This window comes from Quercus lobata, chromosome 2, assembly GCF_001633185.2.
Source record: "Quercus lobata isolate SW786 chromosome 2, ValleyOak3.0 Primary Assembly, whole genome shotgun sequence".
NCBI lineage: Eukaryota > Viridiplantae > Streptophyta > Magnoliopsida > Fagales > Fagaceae > Quercus > Quercus lobata.
Window position 1 is genome coordinate 61,229,044 of NC_044905.1, and position 25,002 is coordinate 61,254,045.

General features: G+C 35.7%; 2 protein-coding genes across 5 annotated transcripts; both read left to right on the forward strand.

Moving 5' to 3' along the window:
- The first annotated feature begins 1,744 nt into the window (after positions 1–1,744).
- Positions 1,745–8,070, forward strand: LOC115976042 (nuclear transcription factor Y subunit A-3-like). 3 transcript variants are annotated; one of them, XM_031097118.1, is made up of 7 exons: positions 1,745–2,200; positions 5,098–5,363; positions 5,409–5,525; positions 6,132–6,241; positions 6,317–6,388; positions 6,735–6,890; positions 7,361–8,070. In XM_031097118.1, exons 2-7 carry the CDS (start codon positions 5,231–5,233, stop codon positions 7,721–7,723), a joined length of 951 nt encoding a protein of 316 aa, XP_030952978.1. In that variant the 5' UTR covers positions 1,745–2,200; positions 5,098–5,230; the 3' UTR covers positions 7,724–8,070. The 3 variants fall into 3 exon arrangements, with proteins under 3 accessions (XP_030952978.1, XP_030952979.1, XP_030952977.1); XM_031097119.1 differs by having other exon boundaries at positions 5,282–5,363; XM_031097117.1 differs by having other exon boundaries at positions 5,098–5,525.
- Positions 8,071–18,700: 10,630 nt separating this feature from the next.
- LOC115976046 (alpha/beta hydrolase domain-containing protein WAV2) lies at positions 18,701–24,190 on the forward strand. Of its 2 annotated transcripts, none has more exons than XM_031097130.1 (8): positions 18,701–19,167; positions 20,823–20,858; positions 21,016–21,094; positions 21,192–21,246; positions 21,361–21,477; positions 22,103–22,264; positions 22,798–23,041; positions 23,750–24,190. In XM_031097130.1, exons 1-8 carry the CDS (start codon positions 18,930–18,932, stop codon positions 23,764–23,766), a joined length of 948 nt encoding a protein of 315 aa, XP_030952990.1. In that variant the 5' UTR covers positions 18,701–18,929; the 3' UTR covers positions 23,767–24,190. The 2 variants fall into 2 exon arrangements, with proteins under 2 accessions (XP_030952990.1, XP_030952989.1); XM_031097129.1 differs by having other exon boundaries at positions 18,745–19,167; positions 23,848–24,190.
- The last annotated feature ends 812 nt before the right edge of the window (positions 24,191–25,002 follow it).

Below are 25,002 nucleotides of genomic sequence, written 5' to 3' on the forward strand. Positions count from 1 at the left end.
AACTACATATTTGTTCCCTATCCTTTACAACATATTTCAATTTGGTCCTTAATCTTTTAATTGTGTCAATTTGGTCCCTAACCTTTCAGTGTCATGTCAATTAAGTCCCTATTGTTATATCTTTGATGAAAATTGATGACATGTTAAATGACCAAAATAAAATTTTATTGTATTGTCACATCAATGAAAGCTAATTTTTTATTTTGGTCATTAGACGTATCATCAATTTTCATAAAAAAATTAACACTAAGGACTAAATTGACATGGTACTGAAATGTTAAGAACCAAATTGACACAATTAAAAGGTTAGGGATCAAATTGAAATATGGTGTATAGGATAAGGACCAAATACGCAGTTTACCCTAATTATATCCTGGTAACGTACATAAATACAAAACGACACAACAAATCAAATCAAACACCCACTCAAGTAAAAAACATTATATAACAAAACAAGGAACTCCCAACATGACCATCATCAATACATCCATTACACCTACCTATACTAGCCCTACATCCAAACTCCACAAACAAACAGTACACAACACTACAACAAAAACACTAAACAGAATAAATCCACCACTACACCTCACCTTTCTATACTAGGTTTATGAGACTAAAATAAGATAGTTTATATTTTCTGTTACAATTCGATTCTGTAATTAATAGTTACCTATGGCAAGCTGACGAAGTCCCACTGCATATCTTTCAAGTCACAATACCACTCTCCCATTCCCATATTAGGCCATAATAAGAAAATGTAAGTTTATTCCCAAAATTTTTTAATCCTCTTATCCCTAAATGTTTAATTGATTTCCCTTTAATCGAAGGGAAACAATATTCTTTTAATTTCCATCCATATTTGATCTCATTAAAAAAAAGTTATTAATTTAATATATTAAATTAAATTCAAGATTGATTAGATCTAATATTATCATATCTAACTAATATTATGTGTGTATATATATATTATTTAATTACTTATTTTGCTTAAAGAAATAAATTGGACGTGATTAAAAAATATTTTATAAAATTATATACTATGTTAAAAAAAAAGGGGCTAAACTAAACTTCAATACTAAACTAAAAGAGTAATGTTTCACAATTCAAATAACAATAATTTTCATAAATTTTTCTCCTAATTGTTGAGACCGTAACTTATTGATTATTAAATAATTTCACAAATTGATATTATCTTCTTTTTTTTGTTTACTATTGAATTAATATTACTTCAACAATTGTATAATTAAAAAAAAAAATAAAATAAAGAGTAGGGTTTATAGACTTCTATTGAAAATAAAATCCTATCGGCATTTACACCACCTTTCGATTTCCAAGGGTATCGGGCAGGCAAAAATTCAAAGAGAGGAAGGGCATTTCCGAAAATAAAGCTACCAAATGTGGGCGAAGTACAACAAAGTTCAGATAATTTTTTATTTCTAAAATCTATTACTACAGTGAGGGAATAATCACACGCGGTCAACTAGCGCGTGAAGAGTACGGCCAACAGCAAAGAGCCAAAAAAGTTTAATAAGTCACCTGGTCCGAATGTGACGTAGCGCGTGTGAAGAGCGCGTGGGGTTGTACCGCATAGTAAAGGGCGGCTAGAAGAGTAAGAGAGAGAGTGTGTGGACAAGGCCAAAGGTTAAGGACGCGTTTGGACGTTAGCGTTGGGGCCCCAGTAGTCAGAAAACGACGTTAAATGGAAAATTACAAGCAAAGAGCCAAAGAAAGAGAACTTGCACCCAACCAAAGTACCAAACAGAACACAGAGAGAGAGAGAGAGAGAGAGAGAGAGATGGGAAAGTTGGAGAAGATGTAAAGGTTGTAACTTGTAGTGGTAGACCTGGCTGGCAATGGTGGGTGAGAGTGTTAGTGTGTGTGTGCTGTGTACTGTTCATATTGGAAACTAATATTTGTGACTTTGTTGAGTGAAGAGTCCTTTCTTTGTGGTTGTTTTAGTTATAAAGCTTACACAGCAAAGCCAACGATCAAGGAAAGAGAGGGACTTGTACGGACATAGATTATAGATACAACCAAAGACATCATCCTAAGACATATATAGTTTGAGAAAGAAAAAGAGAGAGAGAGAGAGAGAGAGAGAATGTATTGTGGGGGGTTTCAAGAGAGGAAACATGTCCAAGTTCGTCCCAACACCACTGTTCTTTGCTTCTTCTTCATGTCTTAGTAGATCCCAAAGGTCTCTCTCTTTCTCTCTCTCTTTTTTTTTTTTCCTCTCTTTATTTTTACTTATTATCTTGTCTCTCCACTATCCTTTTCTCTCATATGCATCATTTGCTATAACTCTCTTTGCTTTTGATTCTTTCCTTTCTTTCTATCTCTAGCTAGTGTTTTTTTTTTCCCACTCTCTTTAATGTACGTTTCCTCTTGTGGGAGGTTCAGTTATTGGCCTAGAATCTTAGTGGGTTTCTTTTATTTGATGTTTTATTGGGTGCATGTGGGGTTTTAGATCGTAGTGATAATGATGATGATGATGGGAAAGTAGTTCTTGGTGAAGTTGTTGCTATTGGTTGTTCTGACTGTAGTGTTATGCTTTTGGAAGTTTTCTTTCTCGGTTTCTGGTTGCGGGTGTTTCATACTTGAGCATTTCCATTTCTTGAAATGGGTTTTTGACTGCATTTGGTAGGTGGTTCCTTTTTCTCTTGTTCCCACAGGATTAGAAATTTTACCTACTTTTTTTTTTGCTCTCTTTTAATTGTTTTCCCATTTTTAGTAATGGGTTTTTGTGTATGTCCCTTTTGATGTTTGACCTATTAAGGTTAGGCAAGCCATGAATCTGTCTCTCTCACTCTTTTTCTTTTTTCTCGAATGACTTAGCTCTTCAGAGTTATATTTTGATCTAGGTGTCTCATGTTTACTGTGATTCATGTTTTTGAATTTGTGTGATTGAACTTGCTTTTGCGTTTTGTTGTGTGTCTGATTGTTTGGTTTCTACTTTATAGAAATTAAACCTCTCCAGTCTTCAGGGATCTATGCCTAAAGGTTTTTTTTTTATAATTATGTTGCATACTTGCATGTAGACCTCGTTAGTCGTTTCTAATATTTGACTGAATGTAACTCTGGCGGCATTTCTCTCAAGGTCTTCTAAAGCTAGGGTTTCTTTTGTTCTTGAAACATAAAACAACCAAGGTAACTTTGTCACCATGACCTTTTTATGGCATTTCGTGGATTTTGAGTTACAGTATGGAATTTTGTAGTGTTTATTTGTAGCCTGTGACCAAGTTCTTACTTGAATATTAAATGATGCATGTATAGGATCATGGGTGATCTTTGACTAATTAACTTGGTGATTGCAATTACATGTTGTTTGATAAATGTTTTCAATAACTGTTATGATTACGGCTTGACTGCTGCATTCTCTTTCCACTGTAGAGAACTTCTATTAAGTAACAAAAGTGGCTTGGTTCTTTCTAATTGCATTAGATATTAAGAAGAGATGTTAATGAGCTTCAGCTCAAATGGCACTCTCACCTCCCTTAATAATGGGATGGAGGGTAAGATTGTTGGTTCAAGAGGCATAGTCTGTGTCGGTAACTTACCAATCAAATAAAGATATTAAGAATAGATGTTGATGTATATTGGAAAAACTTAGATTAGTAAAAGGCAATATGCTCTTTGTTCTCATGATGTGGTGGTGAATGCTGAGGTGTGTTTTCTCTTCTCTCTTGGGACTTTGTCAGATTATGTGTTTGCTTGCATTTCTACAACTGTTGGTATAATGCTAGGGTCAGCATAGTAATAAAACCCCTATCAATTTTTTTTTTAATTTTTTTATAGATAAGAATATGAATTAACCAGTGATTTAGTGTAAATTTTGACATTGAATTTTGGTTGCATTAAAGGAGAAAAGGTGGTTGAAATTGAATGAATTTATGATGCTTTAAAATAAGATAGCTGATTTGGTGTTTCTTCTTGAAGTGTGTGTGTGCTGGTCCTTCTGGAATTGTGGGTAAAGCAATAGTTTCTCTATGTGATAATTTAGACATGACTTATTACAGAAAAAGCCAAAGAGGGTGTCACACAGTTCCAATTTTCACGGTATGTGGTATATGGAATTTATGACATTTCACTTCCTCAAGGAAATGAATTAACTGAAACTTGTAATTGTTGTTATATCTGATTTAGGAGAAATTATCCAGTCCTCCGGTGGACTACGTCACTTGTCCACCATTCCACTAAAAGACTCCCACTTGTTTAAAATTGCTGAGTCAGTAATTAGTTTCTATTTTAAAAAAAATTTCAACTCAACAATTTTAAACAGGTGTGAGTCTTTTAGTGGAATGGTGGACCACGTCACTTATCCACCATGTGGACATTATAATTTCTCCTGATTTAGGTGAATTTCTTGAAACTATATATTGTGGCTTTGTAAAATTTAAACAAAATAAATAGATATCTATATTTCTTAATTAGATAAAATGGGAGAGATAAGAGTGAATAGTGTTTGGGCTGTAATGGGTTTTTTCCTTATAGGATTTCTATGTAGTCATCATCATTTTTCAGAGAGCTCAAATGGGTTATTTAAAGACCCACCAAAATTCTAACGTTCAATTCTGTTCCTACAAATTAGGATATGAACGTTAAGCATTCCCATTCAATCCACAAAATGTTATTCATTCATGATATGTTGGGTTTAATTGATAAAAGTAGTACAATTGGAAAGAAAAAGATCATATATGGATAATGAGAAAAATGGCTAACAGTGGCAAACCTTGATAACAAATTCTTTGTTATTAAATGAGGATCTTACTGCTTTGGGAGTTTGGAGATTCTAATTTATAGGATTGTTTTCCTTACCATGAAATCATTTTATGTGTAGTCAAACATTAGGTATGGCTTAGGTTACTGTAGTAGAATACAAGTGGTGCTCACTTCCAAAATTATGGGTACTAAATCCGTAAAGAAGAAATAAATTAATGCATTCAATCCTCTTCTTGAGTGCTTGGAGGCTTTATGTTGATGTGTTCTTGAGTCCATCTTTTCTATTTTTGAATGATTGCAAACATGTCATTACATGCATGTATTTACATGATTTTATGAAAATTACTCATTGACTTTTGTGTTTTTCATGAGTAGCTAATCTCAAATTGAGCCAAAGTAACCTGCTTACAGTTAAGGATCTTTTGGCTTTGGCATCAAATTCAGAAAAAAAAATTGACAGACATCTAAACTTTCCCAAGAAAAATTCTTGACAAAACCTGTTCATGCAATGCCCCATCTCACTGTTAAATGCTCATCGTGGTGGAATTCAAATGAACAGAAAATTCCATCGTCTTCATCCAAGACCGCAAGCTTGAAAATGGATTCTCCACAACAACAAATTCATGAAGCAAAACATTTAGGTCTTCAACTACCAGACCAGGAATCATCCACAATTCAATTTACTGGTCTTCAACTACCAGACCAGGAATCATCCACAATTCAATTTACTGGTCAGTCTCACCATGAAGTGGGTGCTGTGGGAGGGACCAATTCTCAAGGTCAATGCATTTCATCAGAATCAGGTATTTATTCAATTGATTCTGTGATTCTGTTCCACATTTTTTGTATAACCCTTGTGAGGTGCAGGCTTTTACAGTGATCTTAAGGTGAGGCAGAAAATAAGAATTCAATTATTATTTGCTAGGTGCAATTTTTCAATAAGTTAGGTATTCTGGAGACTAAGAACTACATATACAAAAGATGTCTTTAAACTTGCTTTAATGTGTGTATTCTATGTTATTATTATTTTTTTTCCCCCTGTACTTTCTGTTCATTGTGAAAGTTGGCTAGCAAGTGTCTTCTGAAGATTTGGTTAGGAATGTTTATTTGAAGCAAATTAAATAAAATATAGATCTCTGTTACTAGAGATTTAAACCATGATAGGTTTACACATATGGTTCAATAGAAAATTTGGCTTGGAAAGTTCAATTGAAGTAAATTAAATGAAATAGGGATCTGCAGCAGAACAAGTGTTGAAAGCAGTACCTCCTTTTATCCTAATCTATATGGTCATTCCTTGCATATGTCATGTTAATGTTCTATGTTTTTATTTAGATCTGGGGTCATAAGGGTTTCTTTTTTGCACACGCTAGCCTAACATGTGATGAATTGTTTATATATGTATTCAGATCAAGATGAAGGTTGTGGCAATGCCAAAGGTCAAATGAAGGCAGGTTTTTTGTTGAATAATTCAGATTTTATGTTCAATCCCTCACAAGTTGCTCATAGCTATTCAATGGTAGGTTGAGTTGTAGACCATGGAACCTTGTTTGTAGGCTATGCTGTAAAACTCATGCTTCTTCTCCCATTTTAGGCTCGTGTTCCATATCCTTATGCTGAGCCATGCTTTGGTGGGTTGTTGACTGCTTATGGACCACAAGCAATTGTAAGTTCCACTAAGTTCAATGTTTGAGGATCCCTTTGATCTATGTATACCAATCTTCTGCCTTGTTAATTTTATCTTGTGGAGAACACATAAATTGGGAATCTGTATACTCTAATTTGCTAGATGGTGTTGGAATACATGAATTAGCACAAAGCTATTATTTTGCTATTTTCCATGTTGAGGCCAACTCTGACTAATATTTTTTTGGATCAGTACAATTGCAACTCTGACTAGGGACAATGGAGCTTTATCTACTTTATTATTAATCTGGCCTTTGTCTTAAACTGTTTTTTCCTTTCACCTATTTGTTGCGATTTTTTCTGAAATTAACCGGATTCGGCCGCAGATGATGGGGATGGCACCTGCACGAGTCCCACTGCCACTTGATTTTACGGATTATGGACCCATTTATGTCAATCCAAAACAGTACCATGGAATCCTCAGAAGGAGACAGTCACGTGCAAAACTTGAGGCTCAAAACAAACTTGTCAAAGCTCGAAAGGTATGTATGTCCTTTTGCTGCATTTGGTTCTTGTGGAAGTGAATGTTTTAGTTTTGGGAAAATCTGTATGATCTTTGCTTTGAATCTTTAATGAATTGATAATTTGCTTGGGGAAAAAAGAACAGATAAAAAATTACACCTACTTCCCTTGAGGTTTCATAAAATGAAACTCTGCAAAATGACATCTTTCTTAGGGTTTGTATAAATACAACAAAAAGGTATGCCCTCCCACAGTGGCTTACTGAGGGATATTCAATTTTTTTTTTTTAAATAATAAATATTCCTACTCATTTACAAACGTCAAGGGAAATGTCATTTCATCCATAACCTCAACGGGTGGGGGGTTTCATCTCCTATATAGTTTGGTGTCATGCATTGATTCATCTGTTGTATTTTTACAAGCCTGAAGGGTGGGTGAGAGTATCATTTTTTTCAATATACTGATCTGCATCCCTTTCAATTAAATGTAGCCATATCTTCATGAGTCTCGGCATCGTCATGCATTAAATAGGACTAGGGGGACTGGTGGACGCTTTCTCAGCACAAAAAAGGGGCAAAATCCTGATCCAACCGCCACTAGTAGCAACCATTATGTCTCGGACACTGAAAATATATCAGACTTTGATAGTAGTCAATTTGGAACCCATCAACATGTTGGTTCCATTACAGCCTGCTCTGACATCACTAGTGTCTCCAATAGAAATGGTAACAATGCCTATCAGCAGCCGGGTCACAGGTTCTCAGGCCTGTCTCCCCACTTGGGTGGAGCCATGCAATGCAATGGGAGCCTTGTGTCCGGTGGCACCCAACACTGTGCTTCAGTTGTCCGGTGAGGATACACTGTACTTCAGTCGTCCGGTGAGGATATTGGGAAGTACACGATTACCATTTCACTGGTCTGGCAATTCATCCTTGGCTTTGTCACTTAAACTTTCTATATGCTATTATAATATGCTTGATTTCAAATTGCGTAAGAGACGCCACCATGTACCAGGTTTATCTATCTGCTTCCTGCTTCTTGCGTTGCATGGATTGTGAGAATAATCACATGGCTGTAAGGAGAGGCCGTGCTTGTAATCCTACTATGCTAATACGTCACTTTGGTTGTTACTATGTAACTCTTTGCATAAATGGGAGATCATCAAACACAATATATATTTATATATGATGCTTCCGGCTATATTCCCCTAGAAGGCTAGAAATTTGATCTATTTTTTGCGTTTTCATACTATGTATGTTTTAGGGTTTCCATAATATATTATCCTCTTTATGTATGCTACAAATGAATTATGTGAGATGTACATATGAATTAATCTACGTGCGTGAGAGTGATGCATATGCATGTTATGGTTCGTCGTCTCATCGTACAAAGATTTGTATCAATATTTTTTAAGCCTTGAGTATTAGGTAAAGGAAGAAAAATTTTAATTGCATATATGATATGTTTCCGATGATTAAACAAATGTGTGTTTAGTTTGGGTTATATGTGAAGTTTATATAATTTATTTGTTTATACACAGTTTTTTAGGGATAATTATATGTTTTTTTTTAAGCAACAAATTAACAAGTAAGCAAATCCAAACAAAACCAAACCAAACTAACATTTGTGTGCTTAATGTTTTATATAACAGAATCGTAATTCTCATGAAGAAATTGGCCGGTTTTGCAAAGATCTGCCGGCCATGTAGGGAATTATTAAAAGTTATTAAGACCAAAAATTAGTTAACAAAGAAGAATGTAACAAAGAGAGAGAAGAAAAAAGGGAATCTTATCTTACGAAAGAGAATTATACAGGTCATAAAGGGTTGCACCAATCCTTATCGGATAAAAAAAAAAAAAAAAAGAAGAAGAAGAAGAAATGCACCAACATGGATTAAAGCTGACATCACCTTTAATGGCCTACGGCTCCCTCCCTAAGAAAAGACCCCAATATGTGGGGGCAATAAGTGAATTCTTTTTTTATTAAATATATATTTCTTTTGTGACATTAAAAAAAAAATGTTAGTTGTACCTTTTTTTTTTTTTCCACTTTTAAAAAGTCCCCAAAAAAAATTGAAAGAATCAATTAGCACATCCATCACTTTATTTTTTACAAGAATATAAGAGTTATGGAGGACCTCCAAAGGTGTGCAGATTGTAGATCTAAAGGAAAATATTTTATGTTCAAGTTTGCTTGTGAAGAAGATAAAAAGAGGATCCTAGAGCTGGGACTTGGAATATTGAAGGTTTTCCTCTTATTCTTAAACAATGGCACCAGAATATGTCAGTTGAGGATATGGATTTCTCAAGTATCCCTCTATGGGTTCAAGTGTATGGCCTCCCCATTGAGTATATGTCAAAGGAAAATGCAGAAGAGATTGGAGCTCTAGTGGGAGAGGTGTTAGAGGTGGACTTCACTGGTAGTGGTGGAGTTTGTATGAGCAAATTTCTAAGAGTAAAGGTTGAAGACCCACTGATGAGTGAATTTTTTCTAGACAGAAACACATAATCGAATCTTTGGATTCGGTTTAAATATGAGAGAATTGTAGAGTTTTGTTTCAAATGTGGTAGGTTGGGTCACTTAAAAGCAAGATGCCTTTGGGCATATGTAGAAGTGCAATTAAACCTCAAGGAATCGTTTGGATTTGAGCCATGGTTAAAGGCAGAATCATCTAGTAAAAAAACTTCACAGTGGGTGGAATTCATTGCTGTACTCAATCCAATGATGAGGAAGATAAGGGAAGGAAGGAGGCAATAGCCCAGGAGCAAGAAGAGTGTAGAGAACACAGGACGCGGGAACCAAGGAACAGCCAGACATTAGCATAACCCAAGTAGTTGGCTCGAGGAATAGTCTGACAAGGTTTGAAAATCTAGATGCTCATTTCACTTCAAAACACATCTCTCTAAGCCATTACCCAAACCTTCCCACCTAATCCCAACCAGATATCCAACCAAACTCTAGAAATCAAAACTCTCTCAACCAATTCCTTGATCCCACAACTCTAAACTCACTTACCCCCATGGAAACAGACAGTCCAGATGCAACCAACCCCTTCCTATTAATCCAATCCAAGCCTAGTACAAATTCCCAAGAACAAAACAATCCAATTATCCCAGTTCTTGAAAACCGCAATACTTACCCTCAAATGAAACATGATTCAACAACTGAAGGTTCTAGACTATCTCAAGAACCCCCCCCCCCCCCAAATTCAAAGAATATCAACCTCCCCTGTTTGACTCGGTCCTTAATGACCCATCTCTTCTTATTGGGCTATCCAAGGCCCAAAACAATGTGCTATCATGGATAGCATATTATAATGAAGGTGAGCAACCAGCACTTGCTTCAATAAAGGCCCAAAATAGTCTTCCCATAAATCAAACAGAGGTTCTTAATCTAGGAAAAAGGAAATTGGAGGAAGTGAAGAGCCCAGCCAATATAAGAGCCCTTAAACTAACCAAAGTGGGCTCCGGTCTACTCAAGTTAGATTCAATGCCCAATCCTTATAACCAATCTGCAATTTTGGCCCTATATTATGGGTGTGCCATAGGGGAATATTTCCGCGATAATGGAATTCCCCTTTTGCCTTGTCCTGATCTCCCTGAAAAGAGGGTGAAGTAGCGGCTCCCTCTTATTACTATTACTGGGGTGGAGTGGATTCTGTTGTGGATGTGGATGAATGCGCTTAAGCAATAATAGTGGTAGGACCTCTTGTTTGGTCCGTGCTTGTCTTGCTTGATTGATTGGCTTACCCGTGCCATATTCTCTATGGGAAGATTCTCCTTCTTTTGCGAAGTGAATAGTTGTTTCCAAAAGAAACAACTTTAGGTATACTTCCGGTGTGTGCGCGGTTTCTCTCCACTTTAGGCTCGAATGATGTGATTGATAAGAATGGGCTCATTGACCTCCAATTTTCGGGCAATCCTTATACTTGGTCTAATAGAAGGGAAGGATTAGCAAATATAAAAGAAAGGTTGGATAGAGCATTTGCGAATGAAAGATGGAGATTTATTTTTCTAAGAGCATTTACCATCCTCAACCTCTGATCATTCTCCTATAGTCTTATTCACAGAAAAAGAGCAGTGATCGGTTAAACAGCCTTTTAAATTTGAAGAGGTGTGAACCAAGGATGAGACAAGTTGGTTTGTAGTTGAGAAGGCTTGGAAAGCTAATATTCAAGGTACCCCATTGTTCAAAGTTTGTCAAAAGCACAAAGAGGCAAAAAAAGAATTCAGAATTTGGAATAAGGAGTGGTTTGGGAATATCCAACAAAACATAAAGAATTGCAAGGAGAATTTGGGAAATATCCAAGGTGAAGATCCAACTCAAGAAAGTTTAAGTAAAGAAGCAAGTATCAATATGGAGCTTCAAGAATGGCTCCAAAGGGAGAAAACTCTGTGGCGGCAAAAGTCTAGAACAAAGTGGCTGACTGCAGCTGATCTTAGTACCAAAATTTTCCACCTCACCACCATAATTAGAAGGTGTAAGAATTCGATTGACTTTATAAAAAACTAGCAAGGCTCATGGGTTTCGAGGAGAGAGGAGATCGGAAGATGTTTTGAGAGTTTTTTCACCAATCTTTTTGATACGTCTAATCCCTTAATCCCAAATAACATGGAAAACTTGATAAACCCAAGCTTGTTTTAAGAGGATATAGAGATGCTATCAAAAATTCCTAAACCAGAGGAGATTAAAGGTGTTGTATTCAGTATGGAATCAAATAAGGCTCCAAGTCTTGATGGAATGTCAGCCCATTTCTTCAAGTTCTATTGGAATATAATAGGAGGTGAAGTCATTGAAGCTATTACCACTTTTTTTCAAAGGGGTTACATGTTGAGAGAAATAAATCATTCCTTCATTGTCCTTATCCCTAAAGGGAATAAAGTTGCAATGGTTTCCTAATTCAGGCCAATAAGTTTATGTAATGTTATATATAAGTTCATTTTGAAGCTGCTAGCCAACAGATTAAAGTAGGTTCTCTCTAAGCTAATTTCTCCATGGCAAACAGCTTTCATTTTGGGGAGGAAAATTCAAGAGAAGGCTTAAGAAATTATCCATGACATGAAGAAGAAAAGAGGGAAAAAAAAGGTTGGATGGGTTTAAAAATAGATATGGAGAAAGCTTACAATTGATTGGAGTGGTGTTTCCTAGAGAAAGTCCTCCATGGTTTTGGATTTCCAAACATTTGGATCCAGTGGGTGATGCAATGTGTAACTACAACCTCATTTTCAATCTTAATTAATGGCAGCCCTTATAGCTTCTTCAAGCCAAAGAGAGGGTTGAGACAAGGTGATCTTCTCTCTCCCTTTCTATTTATCCTTGCAGCTGAAGTTCTTGCTAGACTCATAGAGAGAGAAGCAGTAAATAACAAAATTATTGGCTATAAATTTGCCCCTAACTTGATGCCAATCACCCACCTTCAATTTGCAGATGATTTGTTCATCTTTGTTCAAGCAAATGAGGTGAACATGGGGAGTATCAAAGCATGTTTAGACACTTTCTCTGATTGGTTTGGCCAAAAGGTGAATTTCTTGAAATCGGTGATAATTTTTAGCAAAAATGTGAACCAAGGAGTAAGATCTCAATTGGCAAACTCTATTGGAATTCAAATGTCCAATAGAAAAGAAAAATACTTGGACATTCCTATGGCCTCAGGTAGAGACAAGAAAGCTGCTACTGAGGAGATCATTGAAAAAGTGAGGCAAAGGTTGTAGGGTTGGAAGATGAAAACTCTATCTCAGGCAAGTAAAACAACTCTAATTTCTTCTGTGGCCTCCTCTATTCCATCCTATCAAGCTTCATCTCTGCTCCTACCAAAACAAGTTTGTAATAAATTGGACTCTATGAACAAAAATTTCTAGTAGGGTTCTAAAGAGGAAAACAAAAGGGGTTGCTACCTCAAGAGTTAAGATTCGACATGTACCCCAAAAAGTGTTGGTGGGTTAGGCATCAAGAAAACAAAAGATATGAACAAAGCCTTGGTGGCTAAAATGACGTGGGAGGTTGCTAGCAATGTTGATAAGATGTGGGCCAAAGTGTTCAAAAAGAAATATGTGAGAAGCAAAAAGTTTATGAGAATGTCTATGCCAAAAGTAGCATCTTGGTCTTGTCAAAGTATATTTGGTGGTAGAGAAGTGCTTAAAAAAGGATTATGCCACAAGATAGGTAATGGATTGAACACTTGGATATGGGAAGACCCATGGATTCCAAATGAGCCTAATCTAATCCCTTAAGTTAGAAGTTGAGCTACTTGTGAAGCACATTTAGTGGCTGAATTGATTGATCAAGACTCAAGACAATGGGATAGAGGTTTACTTTCAGATCTTTTTGAGCCAATTATAGTCAATTAAATCCTCAGCATTCACCTCTCTCAACAATCTATTAATGATCAAGTTTTTTGATGCTTGAATCCTTCAGGTGAATTTTCAGTGAAATCGGCTTATAATGCTATTAGAACTCCCACCTCAACCTCTCACCCTGTGATGCAAAGCAAGGATTGGAAGGAGTTATGGAAGATGAAAATACATGCTAGGCTTAAGAACCTGTTGTGGAAATTGGCTTGGGAAATCCTCCCTACAACTTCTATACTAAATAGAAGGTTTACCCTCCCATCAAATGAGTGCCACTTATGCAGCAAGGCTCCAGAAACTTTGGAGCATTTATTTTTGCAGTTTGACTAGGCAGCTCAAGTTTGGCTCCTAGCCCCATGGCCTTTGAGGATGAACACTTTGGATTCCATATCCGTAGTAGATTGGGTGAAGATGATTATCAACCCGAAACCCTCTCTAGGCCTAGATGATGAAACAACAAAAGAGTTTCAATTATTTGCTGCAATCATGTGTGACCAAGTCTGGATGAGTAGAAACAAGGCTCGAGTGGAAGGAATCAAAACAACTCCGGTTGAACTTGCAAGGCAAGTGAATAAATCCTTTGAGGAACACAAGCAAGCTTGGAAGATTCAAAGTAAAAATTCTTCTAAGGACAAAACATGGATCCCACCTCCACCAAATTGGATAAAATTGAATTTTGATGCTGCAATAAGAGAAGGAAAAACATCTGTGGCAGTAGTAGGAAGAGGGAGGTAAACTTGTAGCTGCATGGGTAGAGCAGCTGAGCCCAGGTAGCCCTTTATTTGATGGGGCAAATGCAGCCTTGTTGGCCATTCAAAGAGCAGGAAATGCATGTTTTAAGAATGTTGTGATTGAAGGAGATGCATGGAATGTAATTGAGCCATTGAGAAATCAAGAGTCAGCGCCTCATTGGAGTATTGAACCTGTGGTGGAGGACATTTTGTATTTTGTTAAAGATTTTGATAATGTAAAATTTTCTTTTATTTTTAGAGAAGGTAATGAAGCAACTCATCTTTTAGCTAGATGGGCTGCCTTTTTGAACTGGAATGGGCCAATACCCATCTCTAATTTGTCGCTTTTGATTATTCAAGTTTTGGATTGAGATGGCCACAGGCCCAATATGGATTGTATCTCCTTGTTTTGCAGTAAATAAAGTATTTACTCAGCAACCAAAAAAAAAAATCAATTATATATATGGACCCAAGGCTGAGTCATAATTAATTGGACACTCATGTATCATGGATTTTATAATTGCCTCTCTATCTCTCTCTCTCCATTTTGTTAGTTAGTAGTTAGAACTATAAAGCGTGAACTTCATTCAAGGAGGAGTTACATAATCAATTTATTACAAACTAATTAAAAATGAGACAATCTCACACATGTAGACTCAGTGTCCGTTTGGCATGATTAGTTTTGCTAATTTATTTTACCATTCGACTTATTTTTGCTACTATTCATAGGTTCCACTACACTTTTTAGTACTATTCATGGGTCCAACTATACTATTTCAGCTAAATTTTACATTTATTTATAATACTTTTAATAAAAAATTTTCAATTTCAACAAAATAAGCGGATCCTAAAAAAATCCTCAATAAACACTCTTATTTAGCTGAATCTATGAAAAAAACAAAAACAAACATTTGGACCACATCATCATCCATTGTTTAAATTAGTAATTAATATTTTATAAAAACTTACCTAGATAAGTACACAAATTCTCGTATAAGGTCTTGCATATTGCATGAATAATTATTATAATATTATTGAAATAGTTTTAAAATAATTTGATAATTTTCTATCCACAAATTTGAACTTTTAGGCTAAATTATTATTTTGGTTGCTATACATGTATTAGAATTTCAAATATATATATATATATATATAGTATACATTAAATTTTTTTAATTTTTTCCTTTAACTCTCAAACCAAGGCTCTTCAATTATTTGTTATGTCAAGTTCGTTGCTTAGCTTTCAAGATCTTGTCAAATTTCATACATATTTTTAAGCAAGCAAATTTTTTAGTGAAAATTACATAAAATATATAAAGTTTATACTTTATATCATGCTTCAAATTATGTCCCATGTTTATAATTTTATCAATTACAATCTAAACTTATGAAATTGTTTTAATTTGAAACCTTTTTCCATTTTCATTATTCATTTATATTATTTTGGGAATAATAGAGTAGAGAAAATGGGAAACTGTCGATAAAATTTTGTGTTTCACCTAGATAAATCAACTTCAATTTATGACGTAAAAGATTCATTTTTATTTCCTTACTCTAAAAACTCTCTCTCTCTCTCCCTAGTGGCGGTTCTAGGAATTTTTTTTAGGGTGGTTACTAAGAAATTTAATTTATACATGTGGGGCCCAAACGATTTATGGGCCAGGCCCATCTACCCGGGGAGAATCCAAAGGCCCAAGCCAAGGAGGGCTATGGCCCAAGCTCGGCAAGATAGCCTTTGGATACCGCCGAGGGCAGTTCAGTCCTCGGCAGACCCAAAGTCCCCCTTGAAAGAGGGGTAAAAACGGTATAGGACTGAAACTTGGAAGAAAGATCTAAAATATCCAGGGAAAGCTGCTCTTACTGCCATTCAATGCTCTGAACCTGACAGAGCCGCATTCTTTGGCTTTTACAACCACCCCCAACGACTTTGAATATGGGCTGATGGGACAAGTATCAATCTTGGAAAGGTTGACCCTATACGTGGACGAAGGACAATGAACGCAGGCAAATATAAAAGGAAAAATAAGTAACCTAAAGAGGGGACTGGGAAAAAAAGGCCAAAAACTAGAGCCTCCCAGCCCACCTCCAGGAGAAAGACTCCATGGGTGAAGATAACCTAGGCACGTACGAATACCATGAAAAACCCACCATCTGGTGACTAAGGCCTAGCTTTTTAAACCCACACTCTACAAATGATATTGTTTTGGGCCTTTTTACGTGCGAACCCCACATCGCTGCGGTTCGTTACGAATCGTGTCCTTACAATACAAAATCTAATAAAGCGGTAAATTGAATATTTGCTACAATTGCGAGTCAAGTCACTAAGGAGAGTAAAATTGTTGCAATTGCAAAGCTAAAAGAGTATAATTGTCGTCACCATCAAAGAGAACTCACAACCACAATATTTTTCTTATTACCATTTTTTAAGGAAAAATGAAATTAGAGATTATTTTATTGAATATGTTGAATGATCTACAAATTTAAATGATTATTGATTTTTATCTTTTTGTTTTATAATAGGCTTTTTGTTAAACAATTTTTTTCACTTGTTATTGTTTGGTCTTGTCTTGTTTTTGTTTGATTTATATTTGTTGTTATTTGGGCTAATATTTATTGTTGTTATTTAAGATTTTTTTTAAGTTTATAAAAGGGATTAAGGATTATGTTTGGGCGGGCGGGCGGGCGGGGGCAGGGGGGAATTAATTTTGGAGTAATGTTACGTCTACAACATTTTTTACAATAAATATGTTAGGTTCTAAATATTTAGGATTAAATGTTTAGATTTCTAAATTTATGTATGTTGGCAAACTGAGATCAAAACATGTCTAGATTAGATGTTAGACATTGCTCATGATGGTTCAAGTCAAGGTTCAAGAACATGTAAGCAGAAAGAAGAATCTAGTTTTTGTGAAGCTCGACTGATTGAAAGATAGGTTCAACTGATTGAAAATCGTGTTCTGCAGATATTTTAAATTAGGTCCAAGTTTGCAAAAACGTTTAGGGCTTCAGTCCAACACTACAAGGTATAAAAGGAAAACCCTAATTACATTTTAGAAGCTCTTGCAAGTCTTGTGAGTTACTTCTGTGAGGTTTTTGTAACTTTCTAACTCTACAAGCATCTACTAGAATGAGATCTACAATTAAGAACTGGTGGAAACAAGTTGTTGCATAAAGATCTACTATTGATGGTGATCTGAAACCTTTGAGTGAGATCTTAAAGTCACAAACGAGGAGTTTGTGTTTAGCAAATCCAAGATAGAAGAGTCTGTGGAGTCGAAGCTATACGTGGTCATATTAGTAAGTTCTACTTGAGGTAGTTTTAGATTTAGGGTTTAAATCTATTGTAATCTTCCATTCTATCACAATGAATTTGTTTACCTTGAGGATAGCTAGGTTAAATCTTCCTTTGGATTTTACTTTGAAACGGTTGGTTTCATTAGTTTTCCTAGGTCATCATATTATTGTCTTCTTTACTTTTCCGCACCAAGTAATATGTTTGCATGTGTTTAGCCTAGAACTCATAATTAACCTAAGTAAATACTTGGCTAATTCATTAGGTTAAACTAATCTGTTTTTTAGGGGGTCTAAACAAACAAACAAAATCTTATGCAAAAAACTGTTATTGATGAGTAAAAAAATAATATCTATATTTGGGTTAAATTAGAATTAGTAACAGCTTACTACATTGAATTTGTTGTGAATGTAACATTACTCTTATTTTTGTTGAACCAAAATTTTTGTAATTCTCAAATCAGGGTGTTTAATATTTTTATTAGGGTGGTCACAATAGGTTAGTTTAACATATAATGTTTTTTTAGCAAGTGTATATATACATTTTTTTTTGCAAGTCAGGGTGGTCCTATGACCACCTTGGCTTGCATGTGGAGCCACCTCTATCTCTCTCTCTCATAATGGCTTTCTATACCTACCTTCTATATTCAATGGGCCAAATTGATTTAAAACATATAATTTAATCAATGGCTTCCTGCTTTCCTTTGCTTCATTTTTGCTTAGGATAACGAAAATGATTATTATTATTATTTTTTTAAATTAAGAATAGAATTCTTGAAACCCCCTCTACCGCATGGGCCTTGACTTTTGATTTGTCTCAACTCTCAACAATGACTTCTTCATAGTAAACTTGAACACCATGGGTGACCCTTTTTTTTTTTTTTGGGTAACCAAAGATGGTAAATTATGAGTGGCAAAACTTTCATCCAGTATTTCAATACATTGAACAAGACATGATGCAAACATATGATCAATTTTAAACACGCATCCAAACCATTTTGGGTTCAATGCATTGAAGCCAAATCAAACTTAATTGTCCCATATTAACCTATTGATTAGGCTATTCAAGCACTTTCCTCTCTAGTTAACTTCTATTAGAGTACCAAAAATGTAAAGTTGAAGAAAAATTTATAACTTCATTCACAAAAAAGATATAAAAGTTGGAACTTATTAGTTGGACCTAACCTACCTCGTCTTTATAATAAAATTAGGTAATCTAATTCCAATATTTCTATTAAAAATATACTATAGTAGTATTAGGTAAGAAATTGATTAATGATTATTGAAACTTGGACCCCAAAACATAGTAAAGATGCAATAAGTCCCACCTTTTAAGGCAGGCAGTCATATAAACATTGGAAATTTGATTTGATGATATAGATAGTTACTACTTACCACTTTCTTTTCTCTTTTACCATTTTCTTTTTTTTTTTACTTTCTTTTTTTCAGCACGAGAATCTTAAAATTAAAAATCCTAGAATTTCTAAACGTTCTCCCAAAATTCCCATTCCCATTCCCAACGAAAGAATCAAAAAGAAAATTCCACTCGTTTTTCTCCACTTCCAACACTGTGAGACAGAAAGAGACAGAGAGACTTATTATAGACTTACGAAAGATAGAAAATTAGAAAGCGAGGTGGAAGACCAGAGCGGAGAGAAAGGAAAGGAAAGGAAAGGAAAGGAGAGAAGAAATGGTCACGTACGTGAATGCCTTGCTGTACGGAGTGGGCGGAATAGTGGTGGCCGGGATGGCATTGCTGGTGGCGTTTCAGGAAAAGCTAGTCTACGTGCCGGTGCTACCTGGTCTCACGAAGTCCTACCAGATCACGCCGTCTCGCCTCCGCCTCCCCTACGAGGACGTCTTTCTCCACGCCTCCGACGGCGTCCGCCTCCACTCCTGGTTCATCAAGCTCTTCCCCGACTGCCGAGGTCACCCTTCTCTCTCTCTCTCTCTCTCTCTCTCTCTCTCTCTCTCTCATTCGTTTGCTGTTGGTGTTTGTTTCAGAGTCTTAGGGTTTGGTTGTTGCGATATATCACATATACATACATATAGGAGTTGCTTCCCTTCGATTCGAGTTCTCCAGCTCGAATTGGAGCATTCGGCTTTTGTTTATTTATTTTGGAATTTTGAATTTCGTGCAAGTGAGTTTTTCGAAGAGTTAGGTCGCTGTTTCACTGAATTAGGGTTTTGTTGTTGTTAGGTTATAGGAATTTAGTGTTTAGAGTCGTTGAATTCTAGTTGGAGTGTGTTAGGTTTTTGTTGTTATAGCTTTTTAGGGTTTGGGTTTAATGGTTGTACCTTTACTTAACTGTGGAAGATGAGAATTGATGAGCGCAAATGGGAATCCCTTTACTTACAAGCTTGTCTTAATTTTTAGACTAGGCGGAATTTTGAATTTTCGCATTTCATTCCAAGTGACTTTTTCGAATTTGAAATGATTTTGTTTTATATATATATATATATTGTTGAAGAGTCTGAATTAGGGTTTTGTTGTTGTTGTTGTTGTTAGGTTATAGGAATTTAGTGTTTAGATTCGTTGAATTCGAGTTCTCGAGCTGGAATTGGAGTCTTCAGCTTCTTCTTCTTTTTTTCCCCTTTAATTTTTATGTGTAGTGAATTTTGGATTTTGAAATTCAGTCAAACTGAGACTTTTGAATTTGAAGGAATTCAAGACGATTTCTTCTTCTCTTAATAATTAGGTTGTTGCAGTGTGTTAGGGTTTCATTGTTATAGGTTATAGGAGTTCAGTATTCACTGTTCAGGCTTCATTTCATTGTATTGGATTCAAGTTTTCAAGCTAGAATTGGAGTATTCCTATTTTATTTTATTTTTAGTAATTGTTTAATGTTGAATTTTGGATTTCAATATTGTTGAAGAGAAATTTGGAGGAAATTGACATTTTTTTTTGGTTGATGTGGAATTGAATTTTAGAATTCGAATCTCGTTGAAGTGAGAATTTCAAAATTAAAGGAATTTGGACTGAATTTTTGCCCAGATTTTGGACGATTAAATGCGGTTGGTTTATAGGATTGGTTGGAATGATTGGATTCTATTTTTGTTGTGATAGCTTTAGGGTTAGGGTTTAATGGTTTTACCTTTAACTGTGGAAGATGAGAATTGATGAGTGCAAATAGAAAACCCTTTACTTACAAGCTTGTCTTACTTTTTTCTTTTAGGTTTTGATTGAGGCAGAGTGACTTCTGGAATTATGTGTGGATTTGAAGTGTGAAGTTCAGAAGTGATGTCTACTTGAGTTTCGATGAGATTTTTGTAAAATTAGCTTGTTTCTATGGTTTTTACTTATGGGGAGATGTGTGTTGCGCTATTATTGTTGCACTCTGTGTCAGCTTTTTCCTTGTCATTAAAAAAAAAAAAAAATACAAAAAAAAAATGGGAAAAAACACTGGGTACTGGAGGAAACATCCAGAAATGATTGGAACATCAAAATTATGGATTACTGGTGTAGCATATATTAATCATGACCTGAAATATTGCTGTTAATTGTAGAATCCATTATAGACAGCTGTATTCTATGTTAATTATGCTTTTCAAGGCTTCTGAGTTAGTGCCTTTTGTTTTTCAGGTCCAACCATTTTATTCTTCCAAGAAAATGCGGGAAGTATCCTAATAGTCATAATCATGGCTACTAAAATTTAGGGAGATTTACATCAGATTGCATATGTTATTTTGTATCTCTCAATTGGTACTTTGTCCTGGTTTTATTTTATTTTTTACTAGGTTCAGTTGCTTTTGATGTTCCTTGACTATCGCCTCAGATATTGCCCATCGTCTCGAAATGGTCCGCATAATGATACAGAGGTTGAATTGCAACGTTTTTATGCTTTCATACCGAGGGTATGTGCTGTGTTATTTCATGAGTAGCTGAAACTGGAATAGTGTCTGTGCCGTTTGTTTGACTGAATTAACACTAATGCTTCATTTATCAACACAGTTATGGAGCTAGTGATGGATATCCTTCCCAGCATGGAATCACAAGGGATGCTCAGGTTTGATTTTTGGTCAAGATATCTTCTTCTTCTTCTCTTTTTTTAACTTCCAAATTCACCCACTTAGATTTGATCATTGTTCTCAAATGGCATGGCTTTCTTTCATTTGGTTAGGCTGCATTGGATCATCTTTCTCAGAGGACTGACATTGACACATCTAGAATTATTGTTTTTGGAAGGTCACTTGGGGGTGCAGTTGGAGCTGTGCTTACCAAAAACAATCCTGACAAGGTATTTTTGCAGTGAAATGGTGAACCAGGAATCATGTTGCTAGCTCCAAATAGGCAAATATTATAACATAATGTCTTTGTTGTGTCTAATAAGTTGATGCCATATTACTTATATATAAAAATGGAAATATTGTCGGTGATATATTTCTGTAGTTAGCATGAGTTCAATCATTGTAGAACATATGGATATAATTGCCAATCTGGTTGTTTATTTCTATTGGGATTGCCAAACTTTATTTTATGCTCACTCTTATGTCATTCTAAGTTTCCCTTGCCTTTTGGTTGCTCAAGTAGCTTTATTATGTCTCTTGTCTGTGGATATAGTAAACTTGATGATCTTCTCAAACTGGTGTGCGTGTGTGAGAGAGAGAGAGAGAGTGAGAAGGGATCTACACAAACCAGTCTCTTCATCATGATTTTTTTGGCTAGCACCTTCATAATGTATATCATCACATCAATATTAGATATATTCTCACTAAATTCTCGATCCCTGATTACTTTGTCCAATTCCTTGTGATATTTGCAGCTTGTTGCAATAAAATTTCTGTTCCAATTGCCACATCTCCTTTTCTCTTTTGTGGACTTTTTTGGGCACATTATTTTTCTGGCCTGACTCTGTGTTGCAGGTTGCTGCAATAATACTGGAGAACACTTTCACGTCTATTCTTGACATGGCTGGAGTTTTATTGCCCTTCCTGAAGTGGTTCATTGGAAAAAATTCAAAAGGTCCTAAAATTCTTAATTTTCTCGTACGATCTCCATGGAGTACAATTGATGTCGTTGGCCAGGTAAGGATATGTCTTGGTAGAATCTCCTGCTTTGCGTAACTAACTTTTATGTAATGTGTTGCACATACATAAAGGACTTGAATGGTATGTCATTGATTTGGTTGTCACCTACGTAAGTTTTTTGTTTTTTTGTTTTTTTGTTTCACCCTTATGAATGTGAACTATCATGATATATGATTGAGCATGCACCGTACTTGATCCTAAGCGAAGTTTATCCTTGATTGTTTTTTTATTCTAAGCAGGCATCATTTCAAGATTGAATAATGCAGTTCAAATATTTCAGGACATTTTAAAATATTTTCAACGCATGCACCAATGAAAATTTCTACAAATTGCCCAATCTGAAATTTAATGCCTGTTAGATTCTGGCATCAAGAAATATTTCCAAATTTCATGCACAACATCTGGAAAAACGAATATGTTCTGTGCTGCTCTTTGTGCCCTTCTTTCCCTCTATCCTTGCCCTAGTTTTTCTTCTCCTTCTGGTTTACAAGTTTATGTGTCAGTCTATAATTCACCTTTCGTAACTGTAGATTAAGCAGCCAATCCTTTTTCTTTCTGGATTGCAAGATGAGATGGTTCCCCCAGTCCACATGCAGATGCTGTATGCTAAAGCAGCTGCTCATAACAGGCGATGCCTCTTTGTGGATTTTCCTAGTGGAATGCATATGGATACTTGGCTAGCTGGTGGTGATCATTACTGGAGAACAATTCAGCAATTCCTTGAACAATATGTTCCAGAGAAAAAGGAAAATGGATCATCTGGCAATAACAATGGTAAAGTTTATGCCATAAGTTCTCCTGAATTTCTAATGTTTTGAACCTTGCCTCTTCCCTTCCATAAAATAAGAGAGAGAGAGAGGAGCAATGAGGGAAAATCAGAGAATTGCGTGTTATTTGATTAATTGTTTGTGGCCTCTGATTTAGATTCTTCAAGCTCTGTTAAGTGCATTGCATGACCTGGGATATATCATGTGTTTTGTCCAGTAGGCTGGAGTAATACAGTTCAGTTGAGTTTTAAAACTCTTAATGGTTTGACCACGCACAAGCTAGCATATTTGTTTAGTTGTTTTCTTTAATTGCACAAGCTTTATAACATGGTATATGGCATGCGTTGATGGCCAATTTAAGGGTTTGCTATCTTGTTGTGTCCTGACACCTGAGCATCATCATCATGTCTAACCAGTGTTCCACTCGATATAGTTAAGCCTGAAGAGTGGAAATTCTTGTTGTCTTAAAACTTAGACCTCATTTTATAGTAATTTATTCTCCTGGATTTCTGTTGTAATAAACTGTTCAGTTTCATTTAATCTATATGCTACTTCATAAGTTTTTGATGTCTTATAAGTGAGAAATCATTAAGCCCCTCCAACCTCTGCATTTTGATTACTTTTTGTGATCATTGTTTTGGTCACAAACACCAACACTTGCACTCGTACTTAATCGTTTTTGCACTTTTTCATAGTTGTTTTATTCTGCTTCCAGATTCTAAGGCGAGCTGATTGGTTGACATGCTGACTTTTGAGATGTTATCGATTGGTTCACCCAAGGATTCAAAATATTTCTACATTTTTTTTTTGAAGTTGCAGCAATTGATAGCTTTCTGTGAGGACTAGCTGCTGCCAAGACCTGCTGCAACCACTCAGGTGTTCCTCGAGGAGATTTTTTTGTAGGTTTTAAGAACTTAAGAAGAGGTAGAAGAAATGTGAATGCCCTTTGGTATACTGTGCGACTTTGACATAAACATTAAATACCTAATTAGTACTGACTGATTCTCATTGTATGAGAAATAAGAAGTTGCTGTCAGTGCAAATATATATCCTGAGTTGATGTGCTAGACTGTTGTATTCTAGACTGTTATATCTCTTGTTCTATGATATACTCATATTGCTCTGGCAATTGTCAGTTTGACTTGCGGAGTCGTTAGAGTGTTTCATCTATAATAATTACCTTCATTGCTAAATGCACTAGTTCTTTAGTCCTGCTAGTGATGTTAGCCAGTAAGTTGACATAGAGGTCCCATGTCTCTACGAGCAGTCTTCGTTCAAGACTTTGAGCTTCAATTATGAGATGGGCCTATTGTGCCTATAATCATACCGTAACAAGATTCTTTGTTGGAAGTCCTGATCCCTGAGATTGCACTTGACTGGAAGAGTGAAGGTACAGCACCTTCATCTACTGCTATGTTGAACACAGTTATTATTAGCTAGAGAGAAAATTTTAGAACTGAGTAGCTCTCTCTCTCGTTTTATTAAGTGGGTATATCGCTGGTGGACAAATTTGGGAATTTCATTGATGAGAAAAAGAAGACGCTGACGTCGCATAGACAGGCATTGTTAACGAAAGCAATGAAAGAAGGCATTGTGGCCATTCAATTATATTGGACCATGGAGAAAGGGTTTAGTCACTTTGTGGCACCTCTATTTCGTCATGTGGTATCTGCTGGGACCGACTTCCCTTGATGTACACTCAATTCTGGGCTTCCGAGCCCCTCAACCAATGCATCATTAATAAAAAAATGGCGTTGTTTCTCTTCCATGTGACGATGCTTAGAGGTGAGCTAGCTAATGGGTACAAAACCTTTCACATTTCATCTTAAATTTTTTCAAGTATTTTTTTTTTGAGAGAATTTTTTTATGTAATTAATTGTGATTATAACACAAATAAAGTGGTTGAATTTATGTAAAAGTATTGTTGTTCTATTTATAACTTTGGGAGAGGCTTCTATCCAGTGGCCA